This window comes from Carassius gibelio, chromosome B5 (genome assembly GCF_023724105.1).
Source record: "Carassius gibelio isolate Cgi1373 ecotype wild population from Czech Republic chromosome B5, carGib1.2-hapl.c, whole genome shotgun sequence".
Lineage (NCBI taxonomy): Eukaryota > Metazoa > Chordata > Actinopteri > Cypriniformes > Cyprinidae > Carassius > Carassius gibelio.
The window spans coordinates 16,531,410-16,557,269 of NC_068400.1; the positions used below are offsets into that span (position 1 = coordinate 16,531,410).

The 25,860-nt window shown below is 38.3% G+C and overlaps 1 protein-coding gene across 1 annotated transcript in view; it reads left to right on the forward strand.

Moving 5' to 3' along the window:
- The window catches only part of LOC127957904 (astrotactin-2-like), a 489,389-nt gene that overhangs the window by 204,974 nt on the left and 258,555 nt on the right, over positions 1–25,860 (forward strand). The window contains exon 4 of the mRNA XM_052556604.1: positions 22,088–22,237. Within this exon, the coding sequence (XP_052412564.1) occupies positions 22,088–22,237 (150 nt within the window). The remainder of the gene's footprint in view (positions 1–22,087; positions 22,238–25,860) is intronic.

Consider the following 25,860-nt stretch of genomic DNA (forward strand, 5'->3'; position numbering starts at 1 on the left):
ACAGTTTAATGGACTGTGTCATATCTAAGATCTGCACAATATTTTACAGCTTGTGAGTGGTTATATATTGAGTGTTTACTTTGGAGCTAATGTTAATTGATGTGAGCTTAATACTCCAACTGAAAAAAAAAAATATATATATATATATATACATAAATACAAATGCAAGGTTTTATATGGTTTCATTTTATTTTGATGGTCCCCTTAATCAGTCAGCTATAAGTAACTATAAATAACTTTGCAACTACATGCCAACTAGCTCTCATTAGAGTATTAATATGCTAATGAATGGTAGAATCTAGTATGGTAGAATAAGTTGACGTACTTGCAAAGGCACTTACAGTATGTCAGTTTATCTGTTGGTTGACCATCAAAATAAAGTGTTAGCAAACATTTACAGTAGCAGACATATTAATAACCCAATGACCACTAGTTGATATACAGTAGTTGCAGAGTTAGTTATCAACAAGTGTCTAAAGGTAACCATCAAAATATTCAAACTGATATTACAATAAAAATAGTTCAAAGCAAATGTGTCATTTTACACATTCATCTAATCTGATATCTGATCTTAAGTCTGTTTGAGAGAGAGAAATTTTATTATTATTATTATTATTATTATTATTATTATTATTATTATTATTATTATTATTATTATTATTATTATGTATAAGTGGTCTTTGACCGCTTTAATTAGCATAAGAAAAATGGCAAGATATGAGATTTATAATACATTATAACTATGAGAAATACAATCCATTGTAAAAGTGGATGCAACATATTAATTGTGTTATAAATAACCTTACTCTTAAAAGCTATAACCACAAATAAGTAAATATTATGTTATATTAAAACTGTTCTTATTAATATTCATGAGATGATACAACATATTCAAGGTTTTTTATAATTCATTATGTATTCATTATAATGGTTTAAGTATATCCTTATAATGTTTTATAAATTACGGGCTTCAAAGAAAGTGTTACCTATTTTTTCAGTTAACAATACACATTGTATTACAATAAATCGGATCATATTTAACTTTTGAAATGTATTACTTATATAGTTTCTTTTCACCTACAGTTTGCACTTGTAATAAAGTTCATCACCTTTTTGAATCTTCCTGTCTGATTGTGATGTTGCTATATTTACTGACACGAAGGAGGCCGAATGTGTTTCCTGATTAGAGTCTATCTGTGTTCTCATTGACAGCTGCTCTGTGGAGCGTTTAGGGATTGACTTGGCACAGCTTTGATGGATGTTGATTGTGACAAAACAGGAGGTAGCAGGCCAGTATCTGCAGCCCTGGAGGAAACACTGTCCGGGGTTTTGTTGGAATAATGCTGGAGACAATCAGTCACAGATTTGATGAAAGATCTTTCAAGATTTCAAAGTATATTTACCCTATGACAGCTGAATTGAAAAGGGAGGAAATCAGTTTCGACTCTGGGTTTATCTCTGTGTATTATTGTGTATTATTAAATTATTAATAATATTATTAAATAAATAAACTATAACAGTTATGATAATCTAATGATAATCAAACTAGTCACACATTACTCTATAGTATTGTGTGTGTGTATATATATATATATATATATATATATATATATATATATATATATATATATATATATATATATATATATATATATATATATATATATATATATATATATATATATATACACATTTTTAGATGCATAACATCAGCCATAATCATTTCTCGTGAAGTGTCTCTTAACGGTGTCATTACAGTCTGGGTCGGACCTAGTGAAGTAAATCCAGAAATTACCATTATTTTCCTGTACATCATTAGCATAAGTATTGTTCTCTGTGTCCTTAGTATCCATATTGAAGGACCTTCACTGTCAAGAACAAGAAAGGAAAGTGGGACAGAGTGTTGCTATAAAGTGGAGCATTCAGCCATTCATGACCGCAACCTATTACAAACAAATACATTTAACAAACATCACTTTTTGAACAGTGTTCGTTTTCAAGGTTCTTAGCAATTTGTAAATTTGGACCTGATCCACACTAAACTGTATAGATGCAGGCCAGTAGAGTGGGATGATCATGGGTAATATAAATAAACATCTTTGATTGGGTTTCACTCAAATTTGCTTTATTTTATGTCAGGATAGGGTGAACCTGGAAGCAAACACAACTCCACCAAAACATTCACATAGATGTGACCGCAGAATAGATTGCCTTGTTTTACATACCAGTTTTACATGCCATGTGCAACATACCAGACCCGTATTCAGATAATTGTTCAGCACAAAATAGTTTTTTAATTTTAGATTCATAAACAATTACTTGGATCATAAATATGTTAATAAAATCACACAAAATATCACAAGTTATTTAATGTGGAACCAAACCCCATAGGGCTACATTATTTCAAGTCTGTCACATTTGGAATGTATGTACTTGATTAAGACGTCCATGATCAAAAATACAGTAATATTACAAAATAGTATTGATATTCAAAATAGCAATTCATAAAATGTAATTCATTACTGTGATCAAAGCTATCCACATCATTACTCCAGTCTTCAGTGTCAGATGATCTTTTAGAAATCAATCTGATATGATGGCTTGTTGCTCAAGAAACATTTCTGATTAGTATTCGTGCTTAAAAGAGATGTGCTACTTCTTCTTCTTCTTCTTCTTCTTCTTCTTCTTCTTCTTCTTCTTCTTCTTCTTCTTCTTCTTCTCCTTATTTTTAATTAATAAATAAAGCACAGATTTTGATTGGGAATCAAGTGATAACCAATGGTGTGTTATGAATAAGCATGTTTTGTATCAGCTGTGTTATGTTCAAAATGTTTGGGGTTCCAAAATGTGTAATTAGAACCTTAGCTTGCAAATATTGCTCCACGCAGTTGGTTATTACTTAAGCTGAAATAATTGTAACAGGAGGGTATTTGAATCTTGTTTAAAAAGTTAGATTGCAAACATTAAGAATAAACCTGAAAATTTACATTTACAAAAGCAGTGACAAAGCGAAAAATCATTAGCATGGTAAAAAAAAAAAAAAAAGAAAAGAAAAAACTGTCCATGAGAAGATTGTCCCACTAATGAAAGAAAAAGTGTTTCATCATGAAAAAGTCCCAGTGTCCCTGTTTTATGTTAGACCTATGATCTTGTAATTGGGTTCTGGATAATGATCATGCATTAACTTTGAGTTCAATTCATTACTACCATTATTCAAGGATCCAATAGAAAGCGACTCGTTTCACCCAATTTCCTATATTTGATGAGGGCAAGCACTGAATACACAGTTGCAGGTTTTCCAGTTGTCACAACAAACTAATGAAGTTGTCACACATACAGCTCTTAAATTAATGAGTACTGTAGATTGTCTCACATACAACTTCATTCAATACAGCCATGCACGATATAGTCCATTCATCACTCATCATTGAACAGTCCAAACAGATATATTTTCTCCTCTAGAATTAAATTCATATATATATATATATATATATATATATATATATATATATATATATATATATATATATATATATATATATATATATATATATATATATATATATATATATATATGCACAATATTTAATAAAAATATAGCATAATAAGATTAAAAGGCCATCCATTTTTGCCAAGTCACAGCTATGTCATGCTATGAGTGTATTTTAATTTTATGTTCTCTCTTGGTGATCAATTGGCCAGTTGTTTGTGCCTCTCGCTTGTTCTGTTCTAACACTGAAAAGAAGTGCTGTCTCTGACTCTTTCCCTGAATACCGGCTCTCAATGCTTCTCTGAGATTTTCTCAAATTGAATAAATCACCGGGGGAATTCACACTGTCGAGCATCAGACTTGTTTTTCAGTATCTCGCCCTCTGTTCTTGCTTCAGAGTGGGTCGACAGAGGAGCGGATAGGTGGATGTAAACACACACACAGAGAGCGAGAGAGAGAGAGAACGGGGTGGTGGGGGTTTGGGAGTGTTTGGCCTCCCTGTGGAGACACTCAACACAAAGAAAGCAATTGAAATGGCTTCCTGGTGGACCTTCATCTCTCTGAGGGCTGTAATCGTGGTTTCATCCACATTATCGTTGTTTTTGACTTTACTCATTAAAGCCTGGATCTCGTAATGTTTATTGTCCTTCTGTCATTCTATTAACCTTCAGAAGACTAAGAGAATGTGTTTTTATTTTCTAGATAATGTTCCTTTCCTACTACTATTACTACTAATAATAATAACAATAATGCATTCTGCTTCTCAACATACAAGCAATGGACGAAAATAACAGAGTAAATCAAAGTCTTTTACGTGAAGACATTTACATGGAGACATATCCATCATCATACGCATTGATGAAATATCTAATTTGATTGCAAACTGCATTGTGCTGCCTTGGCCTTATTCCACCCTTATGTTTCTCCATCAAACATGACCCTTTATAAAAACACTTCTGACCACAGCAGTTTGTCTGAGTGACTGTCACGCCAGCCGTTTCTCTGTCAGATTACGGGAGCAAAGACGTTCAGAGATCTGCCTCTAACCTCCACGTCTGTCACCGTCCATCGACGAGCTCTCAGGGGAGGCGTTTATAGCATGTGCGTCTCTCACTGTCAATCCGATCGCCTTTTTATTATAGCTCTCATGCTCTTTTGAGCGGCTGCCAGACGCAAAGGCAGCTGGACGAGTGATTCTCCAGATTGTAACTGACTTTGACCCTGATGGTGTTTCTTTCTGAATTATGGCCGTCCGTCGCTTCTTATGTCTTAGTGCTCAGAGAGTAGTCGAGCGGGTAATTGGCATTCTTCTATCCCGTTCTCCAGTGTCACATGGGACCCATCACCATGTAACAGACACAACAGTGTACACAACGCTTAAGCTCCAACAAACAGCTCTGGCCTGTCCACGTCCATGTGGGTTTGGTGGATTATCTGAAGGGTTTGCTGGCAATGCTCCACTGAGATCAAGCTCTAAACCTGCACACACTTCTATTGGCTGTGTCCAATTCCTTAAGACACTGTTAACCCACTGTCACGGCTGATAAGGGAGGCAAGAAGATAAGATGAGAGTGAAGGGGAAACAAAAGGTGCAGGGCTTCAGAGGAGCAGATGGATTCACCTTCAAACTGAGCTTTGGTCACGGTCGTGCAGATCACTGTTTTTAGTGATCACAAAAGTAACTGACAGGTGCTTATAACAGAAATGATTTTGTAGCAAAGGTGATAGGTTGAAATTTTCACATTACTCCACGCTTCCTGGACAATCTTCAAATAATTGCTTTTAAAAATGTCATCTTCAGCAGCCTGGCAGGGGGCCAAAACGAAGAAAATATTGGTAAAAACTATTTACTGAAATAATGCTTGATTTGACAGAAACACTGTTGAGTCACACTTTAAATAAACTGATTTAAAAACAAATCAAAAGTTCGTTGACAGTGAGATTTGAATGTTTTTATTACTTTAATTCTGCAAGAATCCATTAACTGACAGTAAAAGACAAGTTAACAGAATAATAATTTTTTCAACTGAATGCTAAAAAAAAAAAAAAAAAAAAAAAAAAAGGGAGAGGGGGTGGGGGAATATGTATCACAATTTCCTCAAAGGTATGTATGTGTACAACATTTATTAGATTAGATATTAAATATGTTCTATTTAATCATTTAATGGTAGATAAGTTGGATACTTTTTATTGTATTTAATTATTCAGAAATTATAAATAACAATATATTTAATTGATAAAGATATGTATAATGTTACAAATAAATTTCAAATAAATGTTGATCTTTTAAACGTTTTATTTGTCAAACAGACCCGGAGGAGAAAAAAAATTAAAGAAAATGATAAATAAATAAAATTGTCAATGGTTCAGACACTGCAATTCTCCCTCCTGAACTCCATTTCAAGCTCAACACACCTGTAACTAACTTTTACCAACAGCTGTTTCCTATCATTACGGACCTATATATATATATATATATATATATATATATATATATATATATATATATATATATATATATATACTCATTTCACTCAACATTTGGTCTGGCTTGTTTAATTGTTTAATGTTTTGGATACATACACGGTGTTGACGTTTGATGTATCCCATTCCTGAACCTGTTCCGTTTTGCCTTGTTGGCCTTTTTGTTTATTAAATAAAAGTTTTACCTGCATTTGGACCCAGACCCTGTTTTTTCCATGGTTCTCCCTTACCAGACTGTGACAGAAACAAGCCAGCACACATGTGTCCAGCAGGGAACCCTTTCAGCATCTGTCAGGGAGACAGGGGCATTGAGTAGTACGCCAGGCACTTCATTCGAGTGGCTCGTTGGTCGGCGATGGAGAAGACCTGCCTTATGGTCATCTTCTGGGGAGGCCTAGTTGAGCCCTTCAAGTCCCTGAGACATTTACATTTATTTTACATTTACATTTAATCATTTAGCAGACGCTTTTATCCAAAGCGACGTACTAATGAGAACAATAGAAGTCAGGTCAACAAGAGAACAACAACAGTATTCAAGTGCCATGACAAGTCTCAGTTACCAATACAGGTCGCATAGCCAGTTTTTTTTTTTTTTTTTTAAATGAAAGACAAAAACAGAAGGAAAAGTGTTAGTATTAAATGGTTAAGTGCTGGTGAAAAAGATGATTCTTTAGATGTTTCTTGAAAATTAGTAAAGAGCTGTTTGATTTGAGATTGGGAGGTCATTCCACCAGCTGGGCGCAGTCCAGGAGAAGGACCGTGAGAGTGATTTTGAACTTCTTTGGGATGGCACCACAAGGCATCTGTCACTTGCGGAGTGCAAACTTCTGGAGCGCACATAAGATTTAACCAGTGAGTTTAGGTATGTTGGTGCTGTGCCAGTGGTCGTCTTGTAGGCAAGCATCAGTACCTTGAATTTGATGCAAGCGGCTACTGGTTTCCAGTGTAACCTGATGAGGAGAGGAGTAACGTGAGCTTTTTTTTGGCTCATTGAAGACAACCCTCGTTGCTGCATTCTGGATCAATTGCAGAGGCTTGATAGTAGATGCTGGAAGGCCCGCCAGGAGAGCATTACAAAAGTGCAGTCTGGAGAGAACAAGAGAACAGTGTTTAAGAGAACAGTGATAAGAAAAGCCATGCTTCTGAATGAAAGATCCTCATGACGCCATGTAGATGGAGAAGAGAAGTGGTCCATGTACTGAGCCTTGAGGAACCCTAGTAGCAAGGCGTTGTGACTTAGAAACATCACCCCTCCAAGACACACTGAAGGATCTATCGTAGTGGTAGGACTTAACCCACAGGAGTGCGGTTCCAGAGATGCCCATCTTTCTGAGGGTGGACAGGAGAATCTGGTGATTAATGGTGTCAAAAGCAGCAGACAGGTCCAGTAAGATGAGTACTGAGGATTTTGAAGCAGCTCTTGCCAGTCGCAGGGCTTCAGTAACCGAGAGCAGAGCAGTCTCAGTTGAGTGGCCACTTTTGAAGCCAGATTGGTTGCTGTCCAGGAAGTAGTTCTGTACAATGAACATAGAAAGCTGGTTGAACACTGTCTTTGCAATGAATGGCAGAAGGGATACCAGTCTGTAGTTTTCTAGAAGCACTGGATTTAGAGATGGTTTCTTAAGCAGTGGGCTTACCCCAGCTTGCTTAAATGCTGAGGGAAATGTTCCAGAGTAAAGAGAGAAGTTGATAATGTGAGTAAGCGAAGGTATGACTGAAGAAGAGATCACTTGAAGGAAGTGAGTGGGGATCAGATCAAGTGGACAAGTAGTAGGATGATTGGACAGGAGAAGTTTGGAAACGTCCATCTCTGAGAGTGGGGAGAAGGAGCAGAAAGAGTGTTCGTCGGTCATTGTGAAGATATCCTCAGTCTGCGGTGTGGAGAATTGGTCACTGATGGTTCTGGTCTTATCTGTGAAGAAAACTGCAAAGTTGTCCGCTGTAAGAGTCGATGGAGGAGGTAGTGGGGGCGGATTAAGAAGAGAAGAGACAGTTTGAAGATTGTCCAAGCGTCACAACAGCTGTTAATTTTGTTATGGTAGTACCCACAACAGAGACCCACTCACAAGGCTCCTGATGTGGCAATGTCTGCTCATAGTTCCCCCGAAGTGACAGTGTTCACTCATGATCCTCCTGGGGGCGTCGGTGCCCACTCACACTGCTCCTGAGGTAGGGGTGTCTGCTTGCGGTTCCCCCAGAGCAGTGGTGTCTGCTCACAGTTCACCTGAGGCAGCAGTGTCTGCTCAGGATCCTCCCAAGGTGCTGGTGTCTGGGGAAGGCCGGGTGTCTGCTCACCAACCTCCCGAGGCGCCAGTGTCTGCTCAGGATTCAATTTAAGTGGTGGTGGCTGCTAACAGTTCCCCTGTGGTGGCAATGTCAACTCAAGCTTGTCCCTTGAGGCAGCAGTGTCCCCTCACAGTTCCCCCAAGGTGGTGGTACCTGCTCACGATGTGCCCGAGGTGGCGGTGTCCACTTATGGTACCCCCGAGGTGGCGGTGGCTGCTCACTGTTCCCCTGAGGTGTCGGTGGCCGCTCACGAACCTCCCGTGGTGGTGTCTACTCACAGTTCCCCTGAGGCGGCAGTGCCCACTCACATTGCTCCCTTTCTGGCAACACCTGCCATTGCCTGCTCCAATGTGGCAGCTCCACACACACCGCTGTGGTGGTTGCTGGTTCTGCCAGGGGTCCCCATCCCGCCAGCTCTGCCTCAGTTTTTAGGTCCTACTCCTGAACACGGATATGGACCCCATTCTTCCCCCTACTATGCCTTCGCTCTGCCATCCCCCTTGTTGGGCGCTTGTTCCGTTCCTTAGAGGAGAGGTCCTGTCATGGATCCAGGCACTGTATTTCTACCACTGTCCTCCCTTACCAGACCGTGACAAAAATATAGTAAAATATGGTAACAATTATAATGATTTTTGAAGTAACATGTAACACTGAAGACTGGAGTAATAACATTAATAAATTACATGCTTACATATTCAATGTAATAATATTTCACAATGTAATTTTTTTTAACAAATCAATGCAGCTTTAGTGAGCAGAACAGTTTTCTTTGAAGTCTGTGTTACTGTGTTCCATGAATTTCTGTATCATGGAGTTTTGAAGAGATGTTGAGGTTCCTGGCGCTTGACTTCCTGTGGTTTTATCTAGCTTTTATTTCTTAAGGTCTTCAACTCCTGTTGCTTGGTGTTTTAGGCTAAGCAGAGAAGATAAACGATGTAACTTGCCTTTAAAAAAAAAAAAAAAAAAAAAACAGGCATGCTCATACTTCCGATATTAAGTTGTTCATCTTCTTGAGAGATCTATCTTTCAAAACCGTGCATACATCTTCCCTCATTTCCCCATAGCAGCAATTATGAAGATAAAGGAGTCAGGGGTCTGCTGCTTTTGCTGTTAATCTAAGTCAGTCTTTTTTGCAGACTTCCATGTATTTTTCAGCTCCTTTTATTTAATTGTTTATTTATGCACAAGGTGGCTACAGGAAAAGTATAAGGATCACTGAGGTGTTTAGCTAAATAAATGATGGAATGCTCCATGAATAAAACTGTTCAAGACCTCATTATTATTTGCATCGTGCATTCATTATAATGCCTTAATAATACCCCTATACAGTATTTTGAATATGGGCTTTATAGATTACCAAAATTATTAAAGAGAAGAGTCAAGGCTTAACAATTGAGAATCATGCATTAAAGGAGTACAGTTTTAGATTGATGCTTCTTAAGGTTAGTTTATTGCACCAAAAGGTCCAAGATATGTAAACATGATAGTTTCCCATCCTCATTTCCATAAGTCTGTTAAGGGACATTATCTCTTGCACAAACTGAAGTAAATGCCCATTGTTGTGACTGGCTATCTTCACATTGTAGCCCCACCCTCCTTTACAGCATGGCATAGGTTTTGAAATGCAAGCTGGAAAGCACTGTAGTAACAACACATATTTGAGTCTGACTTGGATAATGATGCAGAAGAAAATAAAACAACACAACCACAAAGGCTACAACAGCTTGGTAATTGCTTTTGCTTGTTTCAGTTCTTAACTTCCATTATAAGGTTTTAAAAGTAGTATTATTACCCATTGTATTATAAAAGATGACTGAAGATGATAAAAACACACAAATATAGATTTTTTTTATTTTTATTATTTAAATGTTGAGGATAATTATTAAAACAGTCTGTTGTGAAACATGAAGAACAAAGACAAATGCTACATTTTATTCACTCGGGCATGCCATTAAAAACTTCTGGGATCTTTACAAAGGCTTTGCAAATTTTCTTTACATTCACTAAATGTGATGGTCTTACTCAACATCTTCATCAGCAGTATGGCTCTTTTGATTGATGGACAGTTATACAGAACACTACTTCTATTACATGTGATGAGGACATGTCAAGAGCACGACGAGAGTGAAATTGATAATGCAAGTGTTTACAGACGGTATGAGATGTTAAATAGTGACCGTGTTATGGAAGATGATCAGATATATTTTATATTTTAATAGTTCACTTTAGACATTTTACTAACTCTAAGTATCTTTGTTTACTCGTTAGAGTATTAGTTGATGGTTAACTTTAGCAGCATGAGTTGACATACTTACAAAGTTACTTATAGTCAGTCGTACAAATGCTATAAAAAATAATGACTCTTATTTGACAGGTTGCTGTTCTTATAGTTAGTAATACTGCTAGGAAAGTTACTTTTAAAAGTAATGCAATTCAATATTGTTGGGCTCTGTGAACATGTAACAAATTGCATTACGTAGTTATTTAAAAAATAATAATGCATTACGTTACTTTTGTGTAACATTTTTTGTGTTTATTTTTTGTTAGTTTTTTTCACTTGGGTTGGGCTTGCTTATTTTATATATATATATATATATATATATATATATATATATATATATATATATATATATATATATATATATATTTTTTTTTATAAAGGCCGAATGTTAAGAAAAAGTTTTGGCAATTGTAGGGGCCCTTTCACACCAAAAGTGAAATTAATAAGCCTCAGTGAGTCACTGAATAAATAGGAAAAATGTAAATTGCATTACATATTTGAAAAAGCAATTTTTGAATAATGTGTTATTTTACTAGTCACTTGAAACACTACATTAGATTGACTCACACAGACAGTAGCGGTGTTGTTTGTCTGGTTTGGTGCTGACGTGATGTGCGATCAATAGCCTAGAGGAGTTCAGACCATCAAGAGGTTCTGGATGACCCAGTTCAGGCTAAAACAGAAAGTAAAAAGATAAGTCAGTAAAAAGTGTGAAATGTATTCATCTTACTCACTAAACTGGGACAAAATTGCCAATGAGTCATGTGATTCTGTTCACATGGCTATAGAGCACAACAGTCAGGATGCAGAAATAAAAACTTAATTTCTTCCATAGGGAAACTGATTTTTAACAATAACTGATCAACCCTTAAAGACAGACATGAGGTTGTTGACTGATTGTGTATGATGAACCTGTCCTTTCATGTTAATGCAGGTCAATAATAGAATTAATGGTGAAAACAAACCATGCCAATAGAGTTCTTTAGCCTGCCCCTTCCCATTGGAAGAAATTCTCTCAAAATACTTTGAATTTTTGTTTATTTTTTAATTTTTTTAAGAAGAAATGAAGGAGAAAAACACCACCAAAACTGCTGATGCACATCATTGTTGTTATTGTTTAGTTTGCATTCCCCAAACTAAAGTAGCATGTTCCATTTATTGGTGTTTAGTGTGGTCAATAAGAATTGAGTTGGCTGAACAAATTGTCCTATCTTAGCTGTCGTGAATGATTTCACAAGTGGACATTTAAAACAATGGCCAACTAAACCCCCAAATCCCATTTAAACACAAATGATGGGATGGCCCTTGAAAGGCAACAGATTGCATTTATAAGCACCCAATCAATAAACTGTCACAGCACGGGCAGGTCGGACACACATCAAACCATCAGTAAAGAACGACCGGCGTCTGAGGAGCGCAACTCACAGTCTCAGGCTGTCGACAGAACAAACACAGGCCATTGACATGAAATATGCATGGAGTAGTTAACCTCCCATGTTGCGGCAGGTACTTCTCAGTCACGGCAGGTCGGGTCTTAAGTGGATCCTGGCCAGCCTTGATTTGTTTGGTTAGCTGCGGCTGGATTAGCCATGAGCACAGTCAAAGACCCAATAGGGAATACTGAGCGATACTACATCTTTAGGACTCTTTACTCCCAGTGCTCATACTTAAGAGAGCAACAGTGAGTGCACAGTTTTGCAGTGCCTTGGTTGTAAAAGTATTTTTTCCTATTCATTTCCACAATGGGGTTTCAAACAGTTCTTCAGTAAGTATATATTTTAGGCCAAACCAACCAGCTCACTCCAGTCATATTATTTCAGCCTCACTACTACATAAAGTTTGTTTGTTTTATAGCAAAAGATAACTCCAACAGTGTTTTTTTTTTTTTTTTTTTTTTTTTTGAACAAAGCATATAATTTTTAAACAAACAAAAAAAAAAAAACACTTGTTAAATATTGGTAAACCCTTCAGCTGACAATGTAGATGCCTTACGAACGTTGTTGTTGTGATTACACATAAATACATGAAGCAGCTTTTCCCTCATCACTGTAATGTGCTGCTTTTGCAAGGTTCTGTTAAAAAGTTACAGCTTTTATTTTCCTTTTATGCCCTTAAGAAGATATCACAGGTTCATCCTGATTGTCAAAATTATCCATCCTCTATCAATTTTAGTCAACTTTTATGAAACTCCTCTTAGCTAGCACGTCTTTTCAAAGTATAGCAGCATTATCGAACACAGTGTGCTCACTTAATGGCTTCTGTTCACAAACAACAAGGGCACTTGTCGACTTCTGCTGTTAAACATGAACTCACAATGCCTCAACAGCGGACATTTTTACCAATATGTGTTTAGGGTTCAGATTGTGCTAAATTTGGAGAATAATGCACGGCACTCAGTTCTTCTTCTTCTTTTATTATTATTATTATTACATCAAGGGAATAATAATAATAATAATAATAATAATAATAACAACAATAATAATAATAATAATAATAATAATAATAATAATATAAAAAGTGCATGCATTAACTTTTCATCTCATGATGCACTGGAAATGGCATGGCATATTTTGAATTGATTTGAGAAATATTTCAAGGCAGTTGTACAGACATTAGTTCTGATGCACAGCTCGTCATTTGCAATACTAAATGGGAATGGGCAGTCACTGATGTGCTATTTTACCGTAATTTACATTTCTATGGATCTCTTAAAATCAAAAGCATTCTATTACTACAGAAGCATAATTTATTATAATATCAGAGCACATCACATGACAGGTATCCATCCAAAGATTTTTGTTTAAAAATATATTTCTCTATGGAGAAAATTACTTTTGTTCTTAATTGTAGTGCATTTATGATTCATGGCTGAAATCTCCCAAGATATATTCTAAAAATAATTTAGAGAAATTTGCATTTTTACAATATTGTTAGGCCTCATTGATAGATTAGTCAAATTAGAGTTCAGCAGTATCGACACAGAACATGTTCAAATTGAGTTAAGTCATTTTGTCTTCAGTTGTCTCTGTTGTGGGTCCACTCTGGAGAATTATGATTTGACTCAAAGTCTACCACTGTGCTGTACAAATAAAAGAACACATGCTGTTCTCAGCAAAACCGCTGTTAGATGCTTTTCTAAACGCTGTTCAAGGCTGTTAAGAGTTTCATTGATTTTGGTTTAGCATCACTTCATTAGCAGGCATGCTGACCATCATTTAGCCACGTTTCTTTATCAGCATACTTGATGCCATGGCAACCATCCAACTGCTATACGTAACTCATCCCACACCATTTCTCCCTTGAACATCAAGATGCTCCATAGCTTTTTGAGATTTTCCTAAACAGCCATGGTGTTAATACTTATATCGTAATATAATTGAGTGGTTAAGAAATGTTACATAGTATATACTGTACAATATCACCATATGTCTTTACTTTAATATATTGTATGCATGCAAGTAAAGTTGGATATAAAATGTCTGAATGTTGCATCAGAAATCGAGTCTCATCAGACCAGACAACATTTTCCCAATCTTCTATAATCCAGATTTAGTCTGTTCTTCACCCGGTATCATCTTCTGCTGCTGGAGCACATCTGCTTCAAGGTTCATGGTGCATTCATGCTTGTTTGTGAACATGTGTTGTAACAAGTGGTTATCTGAATTAGTGTTGCCTTTCCATCAGCTCAAACCACCCTGGCCATTCTCATCTGACCTCTGGCATCAACCAGGCATTTTCACAAAGAATTGCTGCTCAATGGACTTTTTCATTATCTAAACTCTAGAGATGGTCATACATTAATATCCCAGTAGATCGCCAGTTTCTGAATAACTTAGACCAGCACACCTAGCACCAAAAATCATGGCACAGTTAAAGACACTTAAATTACCAACCTTCTCCATACTCATGCTGGGTTTGAACTTCAGCAGGTCGTCTTGACGTTTCTGTCATGTGATTAGTTGATTGGATATTTGCATTAAGGAGCTGAATCCACTTTTAAACCAAACAGCTTTCTGTTGGTCAATGTGGAGATTTTGCATGACCAACCTGATCCTGTGACACATTATTGTGGGGAAATTCTTTGCCCATGGGTAATTCATGGTCGTGTGGATTCCTATTGTAATGAATAGATTTTTCCTATGAAAAGTTGTTGAAAAGCAATAAATGTGACTTCATCTATGGAGAACCTTTTATTTTTTAAAGTGTTTGCTGGCTGGCTCCAAACTCATGCAAAATAAAACAGCAGGCAACTTATTCTGTAGTGCAGCGAAGAGATGGCTTTCACAGCAGGTTTTTCCACACCGATCTTATGAACAGTATCCACACATAAGTGTGACACTTACATTAAACAAACAGCTGCTAATTAGACAGAATGACACACTAGTGAAAAAAAAAAATTGCTCACTACAGGGACCTGGGCCTCATCCATCTTCAAACTTCTCCATCAGGGGGCCTTCAACATAAATACACGATACTGCAAGGAAATCACGCCTGTCCAGAGCCATTATGCCTCAGGGGAGAGAGCAGCCCTCTACATATCTCAAGTTAATTGAAGTTGTGATGCAGCACCGGGTGTAGGGAGTAGCGATGTATCTTTGTAATGAAGCTGGGAGATAAATTGTTTGTGACTTTTTGAGACATCTCATCCCACTCCATCTCTCTGTTTCACCTCCTCCCACTCCTGGAGCAGACAATAAAAGGGGAAGTTTATTTTTATATATTATGCCTCTGCTGTGGTGCAAATGGGCCAGAACATGTTGAGATGGGTCAGCGGCGTCCCCTGAGGCACTCTGATTTGCTGCCAGTTGGAAATACAATACAAACATTGAAGCATTGTGGGCATCACACCGCCTGTCCGTTTTTGCTTTGGCCCCCTGTTTAGAAGTACTGTTGATTTCCAAATAGGGGGCCAAAGACATTTACTAAAATCATGCAGTGATCCGCTTGAACTCCAACACATGCTCTCCATCTGTGCAGAAATGTAATTTCCCCCATCAGGAACTCGAACTGCGTGGAATGCTTTGTGAACACCTTCAGCGTGACTACGCACATGTGTATTTAGTCCAATGGATGGGACAGGACGTCACGAGCAGGGTAATGTAGAGACCAGGGAGCTAAAAACCATGTGCAGTGGATACAGTGGCAGCTTCTGTCATTCAGCGAAGTGTTCTGTGTGTGTCATTTTTATTTAATGTTATCTGTCCTTGTAAAAGCATAAGCCATGTCAACAGCGAAAGACAAGCATATAAGGGCGAAAGCAGACAGTATTTTAGACTGTGTGTTCCTCCTTGCCAGAGCAACATTATGGGTGGCAATACACACAGTTTATTTGCTGTCTGTTTGAGAGCAGAGCTGGCACAGTCAGTTCCTCAATTTGCGGCCATTTATTGCACCCCACACTTTCCCCAAGAATGTGGATGCTTCTCTGGCTCCACTGCGACTCCGGGACATCTGCACACTGAATTATTAGATGATTGATTAGTATTGGCTCAGTCGGAGTAGACAGTGGTTTGGCATCGAGATGTCATTCTCGCCCATATAAAAGAGCTAGGATTAAGATTAAACACCATAGAAAAGTGTGCTTTCCCCATTACAGAGAACTACTTATCTGGGTGTGGTGTGGGATCGACCACGATGCAGGTAAGTTTGTCTCCTGCTCGGATCGAGTCGATCCTCATAGCAATTGCAAGAGTGAGAAAAGGCTGTTCACTCACTCTCAGGCAGTTTCAGAAACTGCAGGGTCTGATGGCAACTGCATCCAACTGAATACATTTTGGCCTGCTGTTCATGCCACCCCTACAATGGTGGCTCAAGACAGAGGGGGTTTTGTCTCAAGGTCCAATTTAAGGGACACATTGTCATCACGTATGCTAATGACGGATGCTTTCCTCACCGGTTGGTTGTGGTCATGAGTGTCCACCCAGCCTGCGGTCTGTAGAGTGGCCACAATCTCACTTGGCACATCTACTGCCTGGAGATGCTGGTTGTGTTTCTAGCATTGAAACCCTTCCTTCCGGACCTAAGAGGCCTTGGTGCACTGACAACACAGCAGAGGTTTGTTAGTGAGTTGTTATATCTCCTCTCACTACAAAGAGTTTTTGAAGTCTCCACTAGCCAGAGCTCCACTAGGATAGTACCTGTGAGTGGTGGTCTCTATGTGAGCCTCCTTACAGGATGTCCAGAATGTGGAGTGTAGTCAGGCCTCTTCTTATTGGAGAGTTGTCATGCTGAGGCCCAGTGTTGGGTTACTCTGAAAATGTAATCAATTTACTGATTACTGATTACTCCTTTTAAAAGTGCAATTTTGGTGCAATTTTGGTAATTTTAAAATGGTACCAGTGCCTAAACACTTAAAAAAGAGCCACCAAAAAACATGGCTTACATTAAAGATTTATTTATTTATTTTTATTTTTTGTGAAGTTGTGCATCCCTTACTCTAAGACTAATAAATGTATTTCATGATCTGGGTCATTGTTTAATACAAAACCACACATGATGTTTCTACTGTATTTATAAAATAGCAACAATGTCATTTTTAAAGAACAGTACTGTGCAAAAGTCCTAGGCATATAGTATTCCCACCCCCCAAAACATGCTTTTAAGATTCAATGGAAATGTAAACTGATATTTTCTACTGACACACTACAGCACAAGATATAAATAACTGGCCGACCACCATTCTTTGGGATGAAAATACTAATGTGCATAAGACTTTTGCACAGTAGTGTACGTATAAAATATGTATAGATTAAGTATATTTAAATAAGTATAATTTAAGTATGCGTTCATATGTGTTAAGGGCTAGATTTTCACTGGAGGAAACAGCTGTGGTGTGATGAGTGATGAACGGAGTGAAAACTTTACAGTAGATGGGAAACCGATTGCTCCCTCGTAACCTTTTGTAAATTGTATTTATGACAAAGAACTGCACATATACAGATATTATAACAATCTGTCAATAAACACACACCTTGTGTTTCTGTTCGATTCCACTCACGCTGCTCCGCCACGGTATGCAGATTGAAGAGCGTGCTGAAAGACGGGGAGGAGACAGGTCTGCCATTGTTTTCATATGAAATTTAAGTGGAGTGACTCTGAGGCGATCGCAAATTTGTGTACAGTTTATGGAGCTAAATGCTATAGCCCCGCTAAAAAAAGCCTAGCAACACTCATGCTTCTTGTGTACATTTCAGAGAAGCAGGACAAATATTTCAATCGATCGCTCAGGCATTTAAGAGGCACCGAATCTGCGCTCTTATTGTGTGTATCAGCCTCTCCTCTCTTCCTTCTCTGCAAATGTCTTCACAGCTAAAACATCCTACTGCCACAACAAAATTAACAGCTGTTGTGACGCTCGGACACTCTTCAAGACTTTCTCTTCTCTTCTTAATCCGCCGCCACCACCACCTCCATTGACTCTTACAGCGGACGACTTTGCAGTTTTCTTCACAAATAAGACAAGAACCATCAGTGACCAATTCTCCACACAGCAGACTGAGGAAAACTTCACAATGACCGACGAACACTCTTTCTCCTCCTTCTCCCCACTTTCAGAGATGGACGTTTCCAAACTTCTCCTGTCCAATCATCCTACTACTTGTCCACTTGATCCGATCCCCACTCACCTACTTCAAGCGATCTCTTCTTCAGTCATACCTTCGCTTACTCACATTATCAACTTCTCTCTTCACTCTGGAACATTTCCCTCAGCATTCAAGCAGGCTCAGGTAAGCCCACTGCTCAAGAAACCATCTCTAAATCCAGTGCTTCTTGAAAACTACAGACCGGTATCCCTTCTTCCATTCATTGCAAAGACACTTGAGTGAGCTGTGTTCAACCAGCTTTCTATGTTCCTTGTACAGAACAACCTCCTGGACAGCAACCGATCTGGATTCAAATGTGGCCACTCAACTGAGACTGCTCTGCTCTCGGTTACTGAAGTCCTGCGACTAGCAAGAGCAGCTTCAAAATCCTCAGTACTCATCTTACTGGACCTGTCTGCTGCTTTTGACACCGTTAATCACCAGATTCTCCTTTCCACCCTAAGAAAGATGGGCATCTCTGGAACCGCACTCCTGTGGGTTAAGTCCTACCTCTCTTACAGATCCTTCAGTGTGTCTTGGAGGGGTGATGTTTCAAAGTCACAAAACCTTGCTACTGGGGTTCCTCAAGGCTCAGTACTTGGACTCCACTTCTCTTCTCCATCTACATGATATCATTAGGATCTGTCATTCAGAAGCATGGCTTTTCTTATCACTGCTATGCTGATGACACCCAACTCTACTTCTCATTCCAACCAGATGACCCGACGGTAGCTGCTCGCATTTCAGCCTGTCAGAGTGACATTTCTAGCTGGATGAATGACCATCACCTTCAGCTTAACCTTACGAAGATAGAACTCCAGGTGATTCCAGTTAACCCATTGCTTCATCACAACTTCTCTATACAGCTGGGTCCGTCAACCATTACTCCTTCGAGGACAGCCAGAAACCTAGGAGTTGTGTTGGATAATCAGTTAAGCTTCACAGACCACATTGCTACAACGACCCGGTCCTGCAGGCTTGCCTTATACAACATTAGGAAGATTAGACCCTTCCTGTAAGAGCAAACCACCCAACTTATTGTCCAAGCTCTTGTTCTCTCCAGACTGTCCTATTTTAATGCTCTCCTGGCGGGCCTTCCTGCATGTACTTTCAAGCCTCTGCAATTGATCCAAAATGCAGCAGCAAGGGTTGTCTTCAATGAGGCAAAATAAGCTCACATTACTCCTCTCCTCAATAGGTAAAACTGGCTACCAGTAGCCGCTCGCATCAAATTCAAGGTACTAATGCTTGCCTACAAGACGACCACTGGCATGGCACCAACATACCTAAACGCACTGGTTAAATCTTATGTGCCCACCAGAAGTTTGCACTCTGCAAGTGGACGACACCTTTTGGTGCCATCCCAAAGAAATTCAAAATCACTCTCACGGACCTTTTCCTGGATTGTGCCCAGCTGGTGAAATGACCTCCCAATCTCAATTCGTACAGCTGAGTCTTTACTCATTTTCAAGAAACATCTAAAGACTCATCTTTTTCGACAGCACTTTCAACCAACTTATACTAGCACTTATCCTTTTTTTGTCTTTTCATTAAAAAAAAAAAAAAAAAAAAAACTGGCTAGGCATTCTATACTAGACTAACTGAGACTTGTCATGGCACTTGTATACTGTTGTTGTTCTCTTGTTGACCTGACTTCTATTGTTCTCATTTGTAAGTCGCTTTCGATAAAAGCATCTGCTAAATGATTAAATGTAAATGTAAATATAATCCACTGGCGCTTGACTCAACAGTGCGTGTGCTACATCCTTTTTACAATCTCTAGACGATAAAACACTGCATTCGGTCAGCAATATAACACGGCAGTATCGTTGGCATATAACTATACTCTAATTACTATTTTGAAAATTATAACGTGTTAGATTACTCCGTTATTAAAAAGTAATCAAATTACATTAATGCTTACTAAGTAACGTATTACTGCCCAAAACTGCTGAGGCCTTCAATCCGCTGAGAGCTCGATCATTTATGTGAGTGTCGTCAGGTCTCCTCTCACTACAGAGGGTTATTGAGAACTCCTTGCAAGTCTGGCAGCGTGAGCATACTAGTTCCCAAAGCATTAGACGCAGCTCAAGTTCCTGAAGGGGAATGTCTCTAGGTTACGTGTGTTACCATAGTTTCCCAGAGGGAATGAGACACTGTGTATCATTGCCATACTTCCAGCATCCACTGCACGTGCTTTTAAGCTCTCAGTAGAATGAGTAGAATGAATTAGCGATTCAAACATATAATCCAAACATTGCAAGTTTGAGTAGAAATTACATTAAGGTACATTTTGGTTTACATGTTCAACAAGCACCATCAAGGTTGTCAACACACAACCGGCAAAAGGTAGTAACTCATACCTTTTAAGTTTGCTTCTGCAGAGCTTTGACTCTACAGTAGTATATATATTGGAGTATATATTGAGACCATTGTGGCATGCCATGATTTTTAAGCTCATGTTGAGTGGCCTAATGGATAGAGAGTCAGACTTGTAACCTGAAGGTAGCGTTTGAGTCTCAGATTCGGCATGAATTGTCATGGGGGAGTGAACAACCAGTTCTCTTTCCACCTTTAATACCAAAACTAAGGTGAGACCATTGAGCAAGGCACCGAACCCCCAACTGCTCCCCAGGCACCACAACAGTAGCTGTGTTTACATGGACCCTTCTAATCCGATCGTAATAGGACTAGAAGCACAATCAGAATAAAAATGTCACATGTAAACACGTCAATCGGATTGAATTGGCTCAATCCAACTAACATTTCGATCGGATTGTAAGGGGTGGTTTATCCGTTTTGTAATCTGAGCGAAAGGACATGCAAACACTTGATTGGATTGAAAACTGAAACCGGAAAGTACTGCGCATGTGCAGTGACGTAAAAATAGCGTAATTACGCATGACGCGCGGAACGAGGTGTTCTTCCTGGTGAATAAAGTGTCATAAATAAGTGTCCTGTCATAATAAATCTCCCCTTTCACTCTGTGTATGTGAAGTGGAACACGACCACGTCCCACCAGTCCTCGTTTAAGACTCTCATCAACAGACGACTAGTTTTGAGTGTTGGAAGAGGCACTTTACTTTTCTTTGCTAGAGTAAAGTTAAGCAGCACAACAGTTCATGTGCTGATTGTCGCCCAATTAGGACACAAAGTAGATAAATATAATCAGTGCTTTTTAAAACAGGAGCGGGAAACTCTGTAAATTAATGCAGTGAGCACATGTCAAAAGAGTAAATCCGAATAGAAGCTTGTGACATGTAAATGCGCACATCAACGCCGAGACATCAACTTTCGGATTTGTTAATCAGAATTAATTCATTCCGATGGAAGCAAAAAGTGTCCATGTAAATGCTACTGACTGTCCACTGCTTTGTGTATGTGTGTGTGTGTGTGTGTGTGTTTGTTCACTACTCACTGCTGTGTGTGTGCACTTGGATAGATTAAATGCAAAGCACAAATTCCAAGTATGGGACACATAGTTGGCCTCACGTCATGTCCTTTCCATTTCTGAAAACAAAAGGTATTTTACTTGAGCAGACTGCTGAAGAGGCAATTCTCTTCCCCCATGGCCTACACTTTTTCCACATTCTTTATCCTACTTTCCAAAATGCACATATCAAAGCTTGTGTGTTAATGATAAGTTCAAAGAGGTGATGTGGAGCAAAACGACAGTGTACAGGAAAGAAGAATGTTTTAAAGACAGGATAAATTAAGTTCTAGAGATGCATAACTCATTTGCCCTCATTTCTCTTTAAAGGACAAAGCATTTACCGAGTAAATCATCTCACAGCCTTTATACTCATTTATCTTTTTTACACAGGAATAGATAAGCATGACTTCAGCATTTTTGTTCATGTAGTAAATCATGCACTGCCCTCTAACGCCTTTCAGCATAGGTGTGTGTCTTCCGGTGTCTCATGGGTTTGTGTGTGTGTGTGTGTGTGTGTGTGTTTGTTTCAGTGCTGGACCCTGAACAGGAGAACGTAGAGGCCCTGATGCAGAGATTTAAGGAGAGTTTCCGGACCAACACCACTATGGAAATAACACACTTCCAGAATGTTACACACAGCTCCTCAACTGGACGCAAGAGAGGGCAAGCACATACCAGAGGTTTGCAATGCACTGACTCAGTAACATGCTCAATCTTCACTCATATATACATTGTTTTTCCCCCAGTTTAACACATTACAAGTATTTAATTCAATAAATCTCTTTTTTCTGCCTTACTTTGGCTAGCATTGATTATATGAACACAGAACAAAAAATATAACTTAATTCAGTACCAGTGAACTGTACATTTTATCCCGCATTATATGAAGACAGAACAAAAAATATAACTTAAGTCAGTACCAGTGTACTGTACATTTTATCCCGCAGTTTAACAAATTACAAATATTTAACTCAAGGTAGCATCCTTTTTTTTTTTTTTTTTTTTTTTTTTTGGCATCCTTCGGCTAGTGTTAGAGTAGACTATATGAACATACTATCAAGCATGAAAGAATGCAAAATACGACTTATGCAACCGGCGTGCTGTCTGTGAAGCAGTTTTCTGTGAACACAGGCATCCGTTACATGCTCAAGCATAGTAATCCACTTCAGTACCGCATTGAGTTCACTTTCACGCTTCTATAAACAAAAGCACATAAAATTATGCAAAAATGCCTGTTTTTAAAAAGTCTTGTATGCCAGCAAAGAGTTGGAAGAAAATCAGATGAGAGCCATCTGTAAGTGCATCAGGCTTTAAAAAGACAGCACTGTTTTTTAAGGACCTGCTGCAGTCTGTCACTGATGTACATCAAAAAAACTAAAGAAAAAGATCAATTACACATTGTTGTTTGCATCTGTTGCTTAAATAAAGATAAATCTATATTCATTATATAATATACAATTTACAGTTTAAATTAAAAGTTGTTCTATTTTAAAAGCCCATTTCAAATGTTAAAAAAGTCTTTACTGTAATGTGGAATGGCTAAAATTGAGGAACATGTATTTAATAGAGACATCAGTAGCACCAAACTACCATGTTCTTTTTATATACATTTTTTATCAATTTGTAGGGGAGAACCGAGGCGAAAGTAACAAGGGACGAAAGTAACAAAGCGATTTTCTCCGAGCCTCTTTCTGCATTTGCATTCCCAGCTATGACAGCATGTTCAGCTTGCAATCCTTGACGGAGCTGGGAAATATCACGCGATTTCCTCATCGTTTCCTCATCGAAGTTATGTCCGTAAAACTGTTTTCGAGTACAAAAAGTAAATTATTGAAGCGGTAATTTTTTTTTATTAGTCGTGTTGTTTTTCTTGTTTCATGTGTCAAAGTAATGATCAATCTACAGGTTATTTAGTGCTTTAACACATCCTAAAGTTTGCATTTTCAATTTTTTTATATATAAAATTAAATCGAGTTTAAATGTCAGGAGTTCCTGTCGGAACGAAAGTAACAATTGTTACTTTTGTCCCGCGACGGTCACAAAAAGTATTTATTTTGTGTTAGTGCAAGCTATATTGTGAATTTATCTGTCTTGCATCATTTCTTAAAAATGTTAATGTCATATTATACCAAAAGAATATGTCTGAGTGAGGGTCAAAAAGACAGACAGAGGTCTGGTTTTATCCAGATGTTTTTGAGAGGACATTTCTGGACATAGAGGAACATCTCTCTCTGGGCTGCTACGTCACATTTATATTTAGGTTTTAGCCATATCTTAGCCTTTACACCTCCACCTGTGAATTTGCAGTGTTTCCAGATGTTTTAATGCATATTTTCAATTAATGCATAAAAACAACTGGATGGAAACATAAATAGGCCTACTGTTACATTATGTTTAGAGTTTTTTTTATTATGCTAATGTGATTAAATTTTTATATTGTGCATTCTGTAGAATTGTTTTATTATTATATAAAAATACATTGAAATTTACAATAAAAAAATACAGTCAGGTTTTAAGACATCTGATGAAACTTAAAGGGGGGGTGAAATGCTATTTCATGCATACTGAGATTTTTACACTGTTAAAGAGTTGGATTCCCATGCTAAACATGGACAAAGTTTCAAAAATTAAGTTGTACGTTTGAAGGAGTATTTTTGTTCCCAAAATACTCCTTCCGGTTTGTCACAAGTTTCGGAAAGTTTTTTTTTTTTTTTTCGAGTATGGCTCTGTGTGACGTTAGATGGAGCGGAATTTCCTTATATGGGTCCTAGGGCACTTCTGCCGGAAGAACGCACGCTCCCGTATAGCGAGGCTGAGCACAGACATTTCACTGATCAGAGCGAGAGCGTCACGAAAAGTCACAAAAGTAGTGTGTTTTTGGTTGCCAGGGCAAGACAACCCTGCACAGATTACCACAAAAAAAAAAAAAAACTGCATTAAGGGACCAGTGGACGAAGTTTATTTTTACAGAGCATCAACGGAGTTGTGCAAGTGTTTTTGTTTGTTCCCTGCATTTCGAAGATGCTTGTTTTACAAACAAGGCCCAGTTTGACGACGGATTTGCGTATCGTTTATTTCTTAAGGATGATGCAATCCCAACAAAAAAGGGTCACGATAGTGTGCTGGAACCGCAGGCGGTGAGTAAAACTGCTTAAAATATCTCTGCCTCCTTGTTAGTGCGTCCCCTCCCATGCCGGAGACCCGGGTTCGAGCCCCGCTCGGAGCGAGTCGTTGCTGCTGCTGCTCTCATTCAGTTTCAGCCTCGGGATCTGATTCTTGATCATAAATAAACGGCTGAATCTGACTGTAAGCCATGGTTTGTTTTGGATGATGGTTTTTCCCTCACTGTAATGTCACAGTTTCCACATGCTCTCAACGCAAATCCTACTGGCGCTCGTGATTCTTTAGCTCTTATGAATATAATAAAAATAAAGACTTTTTGGAGTTATGAAGGATGCAGTACTACTCTATAGGTACTCAAGATTAACAGGATATTGAGTGAAAACGAGCATTTCACCCCCCCCCCCCCCCCCCCCCCTCTTTAAACTTAAATTTAAAATTAAAATATGAAAATGTAATTTTTGAAAAGATAAAGGACAAAATATGTTTGCAGTAATTTATTAACACGGTCACAATCAGGTATACTTAAGAAAAATAAGACTAACAGAAAAAAATCTAGCTTATATTGTTGTGTTACTTTTGACCCACCTGTGTGTTACTTTCGTCCCAACCGATGGGGTCGAAAGTAACAATGTGCAACTTATGTTCAAAGTGAAATTATACTGAAGTCTTTCTACATTTCTACAAAATACCACCTGGTATTGTTAGACCACACGTTTGAGTTACTGGCCACAGCAGAAATATATCTCTGTATACAACATTATCTTTTAAAAAGAAGTTTTTCTGAAAAATGGTACTTTCGCCCCTGCTCTCCCCTGTCGTGAAAAGCACTATGCAAATAATTGTGAATATAATAGAATCAGTAGAGGTGTCGGTTCAGTATGTTAATACTATTCATGCTAATAAGCAACTAGTTAATAATGAGAACTAGCCACTATACTAAAGTGTTACCAAGTTTTATGTGACTATTATTCTATTTTAAGCTTTACAGGGTTAAGAAACATGAGCTCAGATGCTCTTTCCTTCCTTACTGTGTGTGCTTTGAATGTGAACGAGGAAATACAGGGCAAATTCCAAATGGAAGTGAGCATTCCCATGCCCTACTCTTGTGCTTAATTTGTTAATTGCGAGGTCCCGGAACAAAGCGGGGTAACGGATCTGGCAAGTCGTTACAGAAGGGACA